General features: G+C 37.3%; 1 protein-coding gene across 1 annotated transcript; it reads left to right on the forward strand.

Moving 5' to 3' along the window:
• Window positions 1-937: 937 nt before the first annotated feature.
• On the forward strand, window positions 938-12,051 carry psmd11a (proteasome 26S subunit, non-ATPase 11a). The gene is made up of 13 exons (XM_079894610.1): window positions 938-1,079; window positions 2,471-2,572; window positions 2,728-2,924; window positions 3,732-3,789; window positions 5,125-5,319; window positions 5,729-5,873; window positions 5,981-6,041; window positions 6,911-6,973; window positions 9,006-9,131; window positions 9,218-9,253; window positions 9,405-9,456; window positions 10,071-10,213; window positions 10,315-12,051. Exons 1-12 carry the CDS (start codon window positions 992-994, stop codon window positions 10,211-10,213), a joined length of 1,266 nt encoding a protein of 421 aa, XP_079750736.1. The 5' UTR covers window positions 938-991; the 3' UTR covers window positions 10,315-12,051.
• The last annotated feature ends 33 nt before the right edge of the window (window positions 12,052-12,084 follow it).

Consider the following 12,084-nt stretch of genomic DNA (forward strand, 5'->3'; position numbering starts at 1 on the left):
CCTGCTCGGACTTTTTAATAGTTTAAAAAGCAATAGTTTTTTATACCAATCTGAACGTTTTGCAGTTTCACTCTTTTGCGTTAATATAGGCTAAGCTAATCAAGTCATTGATGAAACAGCACTTCGGATCAAATAAAGATGTGGGCTAAGGTAAAAAGGTCATGTCTGGGCTCTGGCTTTTCTCTCTGTATTCTCATCCATTTTGAAGGAACACCCTGTTCATGATGCCACTGTTGTGCCATATTTCACCGCTTGTGGATGACTGTCTTCACGGTGTTCCAAAGATATATAATGCCTTGGATTTTTTTTTTGTAGCCCTCATCTGAGTTATACCTTTCAACAATGAGATGGGGCCCTTCGTGGCCCAAGAACAACCAAGAACATGTCATAAAAACCTTACAAAAACAGCTGAGATATATTTGGAGTTATTCAGAGTTATTTCAGGTGAAGACAGGTGTGTACATCTATCTATCTATCTATCTATCTATCTATCTATCTATCTATCTATCTATCTATCTATCTATCTATCTATCTATCTATCTATCTATCTATCCATCCATCCATCCATCATGTTGATAGATGATGGCATAATGTAAGTGAATTCTCCAAAATGAGTTATTTACAGCTTTCAAGACAACTTACATGAAATGTCAATGGCCAGGATTTGGTAGGCTATTAAGGGATTGTTCACCCCAAAATGAAAATTGTGTCATCATTTACTCACCCTCATGTTGTTCCAAACCTGTATTCTTTCTTCTGTTGAAGCCAAGATTTCTTTTGTGAAACTCATACAGGTTTGGAACAACATGAGGGTGAGAATATGATGGCAAATGTTTCATTTTTGGGTGAACTATCCCTTTAACTCCTCGAGTGAGTCATATACACCCTGCTGTCTCTGCGAACTCAATCTCCCAGCGTGCCTCAGTGGCGCTTCCGGTAGCGTGTTCAATGATGATTGTTGTGTGAATCAGGCAATTGGTGAATTGGGAAGATGGCGGCTGCGGCGGTAGAGTTTCAGAGAGCACAGTCGCTTCTCAGTACGGATCGGAATGCGTCCATTGACATTTTACATGCTATTGGTAAGTGTCTCGTGTCCCGCTACCTTTTGAACCGCTTGTGTGATTTTAGCTAAAGGAGCTGTGCTTTTAACACACGGATCATGTCCCTCATTGCGATTTGTAGAACAGCAGCTAAATGTGTTAGCCGGTTTCATGCTGCTGACTCACTGTGACAGGCATGAGAAGCCTTTAGCTGAATAAATACACTGTGCTCTTACTAACAGTTAACTTTACAGACGAGCCGCTGCGCTCTTTTAAACTTTGCCCTTAAATATATTTGTATTACTTGTAGCTGTTGTAGTGTTAGAAAAAACAATGTTCAGTGTCCTGCCACCCGTGGAAACAGTTAGCCAATCAGCTAGTCTCAGTTCTCAATGAACGCGAATCTCTCTGTAGAAGTCTGTACGTTTCCAAAACACAGATAAATATATATTTTTATGTTTAGTAAGTGTTTTCGTCGTCCTAATTGTGGTGAATCATGTACAGTTAGAGAAATGACTGACGTTTCCTAAATTACGTTTAAATGAACTACCAGAACTTTCATGACAACTTAATTAGCTTCGCTAGTTAGTGACATTCTCTTTGCTGCTTATGCCATTTAGGTATGAATTATCATAGTGTAATGTCAAGAAAAGTCTGAAAAATACCATTTCAACTTATTCATGGCAGATTTGAGTCATTAAAGCATGACTGACATGTTCTTTACAATTACGCTCAGTGGTCACAGACCTTTTCTCCTCTTGTCGTTCAGTTATGCTATATAATATGACAGCGTCAGTAAGTTTTGTTTGGCATGAAGTTTGATATGTGTGCGTTTGTCACGGATAATTTGATAGCATGCCACGCCATTTTTTGATTATCTGCTGCAGAATGTCATGTTTTTAGTTATTTTAACCTTTATTAAATCTCTTAAAATAAATGTTTAAACAATTAACCCAAGCAACATACAATAGAAAGAGACAAAAAATAAATTCATATTTTAAGAGTAAAAAGTTTATAAAAGCTAGTTGTAACATAAATTAAACTAAGGCGAGTTAATAAAGTAATTTGGAGCGTTTTAAATTATTCCTTTTTCAGCTGCGTAAAGGATTTTATTTTTCAAATCATATTTAAAAGCTACAAAACTTGGCAATTTGTGTAAATAAAACTTGCCTATAATCAAAATATTATATTACACACAAATTCAGTCTCTTTGTTATGTTTTAATAAGGTTTACATGTTCCTTTGACATTATCAACAGCTGTTGAAGCCCACCAGTTTAGTTATTAATCTATTTGAGGATCATGATGACCAATATGAAATTGTCTATATATTGTCATCACAAAGTCTAAGCTAACCAAGTTTACATTGTTCTTTTGCTGTACATAATAACATTTAACAGCAATATGAACTACTTCTGTCCACATTCACAGTCAAACGAGACATCCACGATGATGACGAAGAGGCTGTGCGTGTCAAAGAACAGAGTATTTTGGAGCTGGGCGGACTGCTGGCCAAGACTGGACAAGCTGCTGGTAAAGACCTTTAACTAATAGGTTGTCATTATAAAAAATTTTTTTTTCTCAGTCATCATCATTGTCTGATTGTCCTGAAGTGCCACTGCTCTACTCTATCAGCTGTCATTTTCCTCAAAGTTAATAACTCTTGTCCATATATTGTTCCTTTGCAGAATTGGGAGGTCTGCTGAAGTATGTCAGGCCGTTCCTGAACTCCATCAGCAAAGCAAAGGCGGCACGGTTGGTGCGCTCTCTGCTCGATATGTTCTTGGACATGGAGGCAGCTACTGGTCAGGAGGTGGAATTATGTTTGGAGTGCATTGAATGGGCCAAATCAGAGAAGAGGACCTTTCTACGACAGGCCCTGGAGGTGAGCACCTAGTTTTGTAAGTTAGAGACTTGCAATGGTAATCATCACCATTACTGTTGCTTATATGTAGGGTTAGGTTTTGGACAGTATGTTATTGATATTTTTACCAAGGTAAAGTGAATAGTATTCAACTGGTCATGGATTTGACATGACTGTTCCTAGTTCACAATATGAGGAAGGATTGAGTGAATGTGAGTGTATTCAAACATAAATTCAGACAATATTGTGCACTTTTTTTTGTAATGTGGTATACATAAACTTTCAAAAGTTTGTAGTTTTTGAAAAGCATCTATTGTATGCTCACCAAGGCTGCATTTATTTAGTAAAATAAGTAATATTGTGAAAACATTTTTTGAGATTTAAAATTATTATTAGCCTTTAGTGTCACATGATCCTTCCGAAATCATTCTAATATGCTTATTTGATGCTTAAGAAATATTTCTTATTATTATCAATGTTTAAAACTGTTGTGTTTCTTAATATTTTTGGAAATTCTCTATTCACTCAGTATTCTTTGTTTAAAAGAACATTGTTTATTTAAAATATAAATCTTTTGAAACATTATACATATCATTACTTTCACTTTTAATCAATGTAATGCTGCCTTGCTGAATGAACAAATTATTTCATTTAATAAAATAAATCCTCCTGATTCCCAAATTTTGAACAGTGTCAAAGCGTAACGGAATTGAGTCAGATTCACCAAAAGATTGTTTTTTGCTTTCTGCCTTATAAGCTATCTTTGTGGTTATGATCAGTATTGATCAGGTTCATTGATTTCTTATCAGTGTTGCTTCAATCTTTTAGGCCCGTCTGGTTTCTTTATATTTCGACACCAAACGCTACCAAGAGGCTCTGCAGCTTGGTGAGTCCTTTACAAGATCATCCCTTGTATTTGACATTGTGTCATTCATGTTCTTACTTCTTAAAGGGATAGTTCACCCAAAAATGAAATTTCTGTCATTAGTTACTCACCTCATTTCAAACTTATATGACTTCATTTATCTTCGTAACACAAATGAAGATATTTTTGATGAAATCTGAAAGCTTTCTGAGCTTTTCTTATTTTTTGTGGGGGGTTTGCGCACAAAACGTTTTCTTGTCGCTTCATAAAATTAAGGTTCTGAAGATGAACGAAGGTGTAAGGCCCGATATATTGGTCCAATGCCGGTTCGCCAATACACGGGGAAGTTTATCACGTGTTCCTGTACTTTTCTCGAGGCAAAGTATTTTTTGGTTAAATTTGCAATACATTAATCATATGTATTCTCTCGTTAATTCATCTGACTCCATAAATGAAAAGGTTTTAATGATATCTGTGGATCATTAATTATGAGCGAATGTTTGACTATTCCGTTTAACTCTTCAATGAAAATAATGTAAAAGTCAGTTAGAATAATCAAATGTAACAATTTATTATGTCAGGTAAATGTATCATGCCAATTTCATAATCAATTCAAAGATAATTGATACAAAACATCAAATTCTCTGGAATAAAGAAAAGAGATGCATACCCAACATTAAGAAATACATGAGGCTGAGATCTATCTCTCTCTCAGCCTCACGGACCAATCTGAAGTACAGAAAAGGCCTCGAATTCCCTGCTGCATTTCATTAAATAGCCAGGACCTCTTTCACTTGGAAATATCTTTTAACAATGGAAATTTGCATTCAGAGGTTACACCTTTGGGTGTAGGGAGACCATTTGTCTAGAGGCCAACCCCTCCTTGTGTGCTAGTTATCCATAAACTCTCAAAAACCTTATTAGCTTTTGTTTTACTTATTTGGAAACGAGACATTTGTACCAGTCGCACTGTGATTTTTAAATGATACCAAACATAATCATTCACATTAAACTATACATTTTCTTGGGTGATTTACATGTGGTCTCAGCATGTGAGAGGGGGAGTGAGGAAGAGGGGGAGAGATGTGTTCTGAGGTGTGACTTTGCCTCACAAATGGTGAGTTCAAATGGTAATTTCCAGAGAGGTCCTCTCTTTGTCCTCTCAGGGTCTGGGTGCTCCCCAACCAGACTGTCCGGCATTTCCTAATTTATCAATTCTTACAAAGGTCTTACGGGTTTGGAACGGCATGAAAGTGAGTAATGGCAGATTTAAAAAATTTCGGTGAACTAACCCTTTAAGCTTGGGAGATGTATTTGCGGTCTATAGCCACTGTCCCTTTCTTTCTTGTTAATCAGGCTCTCAGCTCCTGCAAGAGCTGAAGAAGATGGATGATAAAGCTCTACTGGTGGAGCTCCAGCTGCTGGAGAGCAAGACGTATCATGCATTAAGCAACTTGCCCAAGGCCAGAGCAGCTCTCACCTCTGCCAGGACCACGGCAAACGCCATCTACTGCCCCCCAAAGCTGCAGGCTGCTCTAGATATGCAGTCAGGTACGTTTCCACAACCCTTCTACAAAGACCTTCAGTATCATGCCAGATCCTAACCAGACATGACGGCTAATTTGTCTGTCCACACTGAAAGCAAAAATTGCTGTGCAACATGATCTGATCGCAGCCAGTCAGAACATATTTGTTTGTACTGTAACATGACTTACCAGAGTGAGACATTCACATGCATTGATAGAAACAGTTTGCATGTCCTCATTCTCAAAATTAACAGCCAGACTTTTTCTACATTAGCGTTACTGAGCCTTTTTCCTGCAAATGCTTATTGAATGCCGATGTGCATTATACAAATTGTGACAAACAGATTGTGATTTACCAGATGATTTGTTATTGAAGGAATTTTGGAGCTAGTATTAGAGAAATCTCACTTCACATCCTTTTTTTCCCCTTGCAGGCATTATTCATGCTGCTGAGGAGAAGGACTGGAAAACGGCGTATTCATACTTTTATGAGGCTTTTGAAGGCTACGATTCTATTGACAGTCCCCGTGCCATCACTGCACTCAAGTACATGCTCCTCTGCAAGATCATGCTGAACTTGTGAGTCCTGGCTTTTTCTAGTGTCTCTCTCTTTTCCTTTTTTTCTCTCTCTTCATTAAACTTAGATATTGAAACATGTTAAACCTGTATTATCTTTATCTTTGCAGGCCAGAGGATGTGCAGGCCCTGATCAGTGGAAAACTTGCCCTCAGATATGCTGGCAGACAGGTAGATGTCTGAGCTGAAGGGTCAATCTCATGGTGTAGTTTCTCCATGACTTCTGCAAGAATATTTTCAGCAGCTAAGATCACATCATAATGTTATACATTATCGTATCGTGTTACATGGTTATGCATTTTTACTATTATGCGTTATTGCTATAACATGAAGTGTTAAAAGTATTGTTAACTAAAAGTGTGCCATAATGAATTTCATACTAGTTTGAGGTCAAAATCTTGTACTTTACCACAGATCAGGCACTTCTTGCCTGTACCTTAAATGAAATGCTTATTTTAAATGAAATGTTAAATTGTAGTCATTCACTGAACTTAATTGTTTTAGTGTAAGTGTTAGGGTCAGTAAGATTTTGATTTTGAAAGCAATTAATACTTTAATTCAGCAAGGGTGCATTTAATTAATCAAAAGTGACAGTAAAGACATTTGTAATGTTACAAAAGGTTTCTTTTTCAAATAAATGCTGTTCTTGTGAACTTCTATTCATCAAAGAATCAAATCATGGTTGAAAAAATCAATCATGGTTCCACAAAAATATTAAGCAGCACAACTGTTTTCAACATTAATAATATGAAATGTTTGTTGAGCAGGGAATAAATCAAATTTTAAAGTATTAAATAGAAAAGTTATTTTAAATTGTAATAATCTCACAATATTTTAGATTAATATATTTATATTTTTGATCAAGTAAATATTGCAGCACATATTTCAAAGTTTTTACCGCTTCCATTTTTATGAGCTTATAGTGCCCTCTAAAATGCATTGACACCTGACCCTGTGTGCTGCTTGACAAAGTGATGTTTTTCTGTTGTGTCATTGGAGGATTATGTGGATTAACTCGTCCTGTCTCTCTCTTTCTTTAGACAGATGCACTTAAATGTGTGGCCCAAGCCAGCAAGAACAGGTCACTTGCAGACTTTGAGAAGGTGGGTCAGATTCTTCGGCTTTAAATGTTACTAATGTTGCGCCCCCAGAGGAACTCTTGTAGGGTAGGCTAACCTGAGTTCTTTGTTGACTCTGAGGCCCCGTCCACACTACTGCGTTTTCGTTTAGAAATGGAGAATTTAAACGAATATGATCTCCGTCCACACCAGCGTTTTAGCTGCGTATTAGAATTGATCTCCGTCCACATTAAAACGACTGAAAACGCGGATCACGTGACCATTCACCAACACTGGGCATGCGCGTGCCGGTGTAAACCTAGAGACTTTCAAACATAGACTCTAAAAAAATGCTTTCAAACATCAAAATGTCATTGATTAATATGTAGTTGTGTCAAAATGACATATAAACATCTTTTCCTATTCTATTTTGCCTGGAAACGCTTCCAACACACTTGCGTGTCGCATTGAAAAATAGGCGTCGGTTCTATTTCTAGCATGCACGCGTTTACCGCGCGAGCCGCACCTGAGACACGGCAGCTTCTTACTGTAAGAAACTGTTCCAGTGGGTGAAGTTTACTGGTACTGAATATTACCTGTGTATACTCCATGACTGATGACACCCAATCGTAGAGCCGAGCGTGAGCCTCTGCGTCATCGTTTCTAAAGTCCTCCGTTTTGACCCGTCCAGACTAAATTGCCCTACGGAGATTCAAAACGAAAAACGGGTCGGCAGCATTTCTAAACTTCTCCGTTTTGGGTCTCCGTTTTTGCCGTTTTAGTGTGGACGGGAGGTGCAAACGTAGCAAAAGGTCTCCGTTTTTAAATGAAGACGCAGTAGTGTGGACGGGGCCTGAGTTTTTATTAAATTATGGATTATTCAAACTAATCTGGATGCTTGCTTGTTCAAATTAAACTCTACAGTGAATGAAATGTAAATGAAAAAACAGAAATGACAAGAATTAAAGTCTACTTATTATCAATAAAATAATAAACGCACATATACTGATTGACAGCAAGTCACAGTAAAGGTTACAGTTCAAGGGCAATGTTCAAATCAAAACAAGTAGCCAGCAGATTACAAACAAATAAATAATGTAAATACCAGAGTCAATGTTGGAGGCCTGAAATGAAGCTTGTGATTGTTTCAGCCTAAAACAATTAGCTGCTTCACTCCTAAGTGCAAAAAATGAAACATTGGCTCACTGCATGTGTTTTATACAGTAGCACAATCCCCACGATCTCAGTCCCGTTCCAGCCTCTCCAATAACGGATGTTTCCCTCTTTGCCGGAGGAAGTTTGAGTGTTCCGGTAACTCAAACAGCTATATCCGGATCCTCTCGAAATGACACGCATCGCCAGCATTCGGCAGCTAGTCTCATCACTCACTGAATCGAACTCTTAGCCGAAGTTATATTCAGCACTTTAATGTTAGTCCCAGGTTCTAACTCTGGATTGGCCACAAAAGTTGAGGATATACATTTCCAAATAAATTGAATACAATTTGGATGTTAGATAGCATTATTACATGGCTTGGCTGAATTCCAATGTAGAATGCGGTCTGTTATTTCTTGATAACAGACCGCTGCGAGCTATAACAGACCGTTGCCATGCAAAACAGCGCGTTGCTATGGACGCGGAACGGACTATTTTCTTTGGCGGAAGCAATACAATCGTTTTTAAATCAATAAACTCCTTTTTAAATCAATAATTTGTGTCAAATTAATTATTTATTTTGTAGGTAGCCATGTAATAAGCGGGATAATGTATAGAGAGGCGGTCGTTATAGCGAATAACAAGCCCTTCAGGCTGTCAAGACCCCTCCGCTTCGCGTCGGGGTCTCGTTCAGCCTGTCGGGCTTGTTATTCGCTATAACGACCGCCTCTCTACATTATCCCTTACATAATAATTTACATGTTCCCTTTTACAGAACTGGAAAGAAATAGAAAAACAAAGTTAAAAAAGCAGCATCTTAGTCTAAATTATAATTGTACTTTTTTTCACCCCAGGTTACACTACATTCTCAGTCCACCTGCAGTTTTTACATTTAATGTCCTTCTCTTTGATCTGCATTCAGGCCTTAACAGAATACAAAGCTGAGCTGCGGGATGACCCCATCATCAGCACCCACCTGGCCAAACTCTATGACAATCTGCTGGAACAAAACCTCATAAGGGTCATCGAGCCCTTCTCCAGAGTGCAGGTAATGCCCTGCTATACCACAGTGAGCACTGATAAATGCTTAAAACAGTTAAGTTGTTCACTTACATTTTTCTCTTATGCCAACAGATTGAACATATTTCTGAGCTAATAAAACTCTCCAAGGTAAAGTCTTTTTACTCTCTAATTTGCAAATAACACTTCTAAACCTCATATGTATAGATTTAAATGACAAACAAATTTTTATTTTAATCAAGATACTTTGTTTCAAGTGTCCGTTCTCAAATTGTAACCTTCTCTTCCATTATCTCATCAGGGGGATGTTGAAAGGAAACTGTCACAGATGATTTTAGACCAGAAATTCCACGGTATGATGCCATCATCCTTGTCTTTTACTTCATAAGTCATCTGTCAAACTTAGGACCGGTTATCAATGCATTTACAGATTTTATTATGATTGATTCTGATTCGTATGTGTTTTTCAGTTAGAAATGTCCATTTTGCTTACAACTGATACTACTTCTGTAAATGATACACTGTAAAACTGATGAGTTCATTTCATTTGAGGAAACTGATGCCTTGCATCATTTCAATTATAAATATTGGAGTGCTTTCATTATAGCTGAAAGTTTACTGAATTAAAATCATAAATATCAAATTAACTCAAATCTCTTGCAGTAACACTTCAGTCTCAATGATTAATTTAGTAAAAGTCTATAGCAGTGTTTTAGACTGACCAGTAAATCAGTAATTCCTCAAACTATTCATTAAAAGAACTGGCTCAAGAGTCATTAACTTCAGGAATTGGGCTTCACTGGTCGGTCGCACTGTTTTTGATCTATATTTTTACTCAGCACTAGACAGACAGGCATATATCATGTTGTGTATATACTATAAATCAGTATTTGTGCTCCCTCCAAATATTTTCACTTTATGATTTATGATGTTGCTTATCAGAAACTCTCATTCTCACGGCATATAGGAATCCTTGACCAAGGGGAAGGTGTCTTGATTGTATTTGACGAACCTCCTGTAGACAAAACATATGAAGCTGCCCTTGAAACAATTCAGAACATGAGCAAAGTAGTGGACTCGCTCTACAACAAAGCCAAGAAATTGACATAGGCAAGTCCATTTTCTATGTTGTGCATAATAATGTTGCATCTCATAGTGTTGAATTGAAAAATGACTTGTCTCTGCTGATCTCAGCTTTGTCTTTTGTGCAGGTTGAGCATTGGACCCTGCAGCTGAGAGCATGGCCAGTGTGGGGGACTCTGGGGGAAGGGGAGGGAGATGTGATACAGATACCAAGTCAACAAAAAAAAGGTCTAACACCCCCCAAAAAAACAGACTGACTCCTGCTGTTGTCCTCTCTGGCTTTCACTTGGACATTTTTTACCACCTTCCAGACAAGGACAAACTACTTCTATTACTATGGGATCACATTTTTTTATTTTCACTTTATTTTTTGCTGGTAATGCATTTCTTTGTATCTTGGCTGTGCCTAATGGGCCATCAGGGAATCTTAAAAAATAATAATAAAAACTCACCTGCATTCTAACTTTATTTGAAATGTATATACATAGAGCTAGCAAAGCTGATATGATAATGATTCAGTTCCTTTGCCAATCTGGGGCCATTGTGTTGTGCTGTTGACAAGATTCCCTGCATTACTAATTGAACGGTTTTAGCCCTAACCCCGGTCTCCTAAAGAAGCCTATGGCTTCGCTCCAGGCCTACCTCTCGTACAGACAGTATACTTGGACTTTTTATGTTGGGCGCAAAATTTCGGATAAGATGCTGTCAACAGGACGGGGTCATGAGCTGTTGTCTTTCCCTGGCCTGTGCATTCCTGCCCTTCCTCCTCCTCCTCCTCCTCCTTTGTACATATCGTTGCCAAGCGCCTCTGTCTGGCCTGTCATGCTGTTCCCCTTTTTTATAACGCTAAAAAAACATAATAAAGTCACCAAGAGAATATGACTCTGAGTGCTTCTGTACCAGATCCTGGGATACAGAGAACATCAGATTAGCATGGTTTGAGGATTTTACTTGCACTTGACAGTTTTCATTTGAATCAGTATTTATTTTTTTAAATTTTGTTTTTGCTGCTCTATTAAAGTGATGTTTTACTTTTTCCTTTCATAGCTTAAAGGGTTTGTTCACCTAAAAATTTAAATTCTGTCATCATTTACTCACCCCCATGATGTTGCAAACCTGTATACGTTTCTTCTGTTGAACACAAAAGATATTTTGAAGAATGCTGGTAACCAGACAGCTGTGGGGCACCATTGACTTCATAGTATGAAAAAAAAAAAGTATATATAGGGAAGGCAATAGATCCCCACAACTTACAAATATTCTTCAAAATATCTTTTATGTTCCACATAACAAAGAAATTCATACATGTTTGGAAGAACTTGAGGGTGAGTAAATGATGCATCATTTTCATTTTTGGGTGAACTATCCCTTTAATATGCAGATGACTAAGATATTTGTTGCTTCTTGATTATGGAGTTCTGTAATACCCTTTCACAACCAGCTCAACACTGAACCAATAGTTTTGAGGTTGGGGTTAATATTTTATAAATCACCAGTTCATAAAACCTAAATGATTTGAATTTGAATCAGTTTATTTTCAGACATGTCCCATTCAAAATGAACGGAGAAATCGATTGAATTAATTTAGTATATGCGCATAGTTTTGATTAATAGGGCAATTAATTACTTGATTGTATGTACGTTTTATTAGCAAATATTAATACAAAGCCACTTTTTAAACGTGTTCAGCTTTGAAATATAAAGTATTTTTTATGTAAGTAATTCAGATTCGGAGTTTAATAATAAAATAGAATTTGTATTTAGATTTGTTTTTATGATCTGAATCATGGCTGCAACAAACTAAACTAGCATGCAATTGCAATAAAGCCACCAACTGATAACAGTAGCAATATTTTTTGCAATGTAAATGTTTATTGCTTTACTGGAACATTTTAAAG

This window comes from Squalius cephalus (assembly GCF_949319135.1).
Source record: "Squalius cephalus genome assembly, chromosome: 1".
NCBI classification, from domain to species: Eukaryota; Metazoa; Chordata; class Actinopteri; order Cypriniformes; family Leuciscidae; genus Squalius; species Squalius cephalus.

What these genes read in the sequence shown, in the direction of transcription:
- psmd11a (XM_079894610.1), top strand. Translation starts at nt 992, where the DNA reads ATGGCGGCTGCGGCGGTAGAGTTTCAGAGAGCACAGTCGCTTCTCAGT. An exon ending in TGACATTTTACATGCTATTG is followed by an intron (nt 1,080 to 2,470) that starts GTAAGTGTCTCG and finishes CCACATTCACAG; the next exon opens with TCAAACGAGACATCCACGAT. An exon ending in AGCTAATAAAACTCTCCAAG is followed by an intron (nt 9,254 to 9,404) that starts GTAAAGTCTTTT and finishes TTATCTCATCAG; the next exon opens with GGGGATGTTGAAAGGAAACT.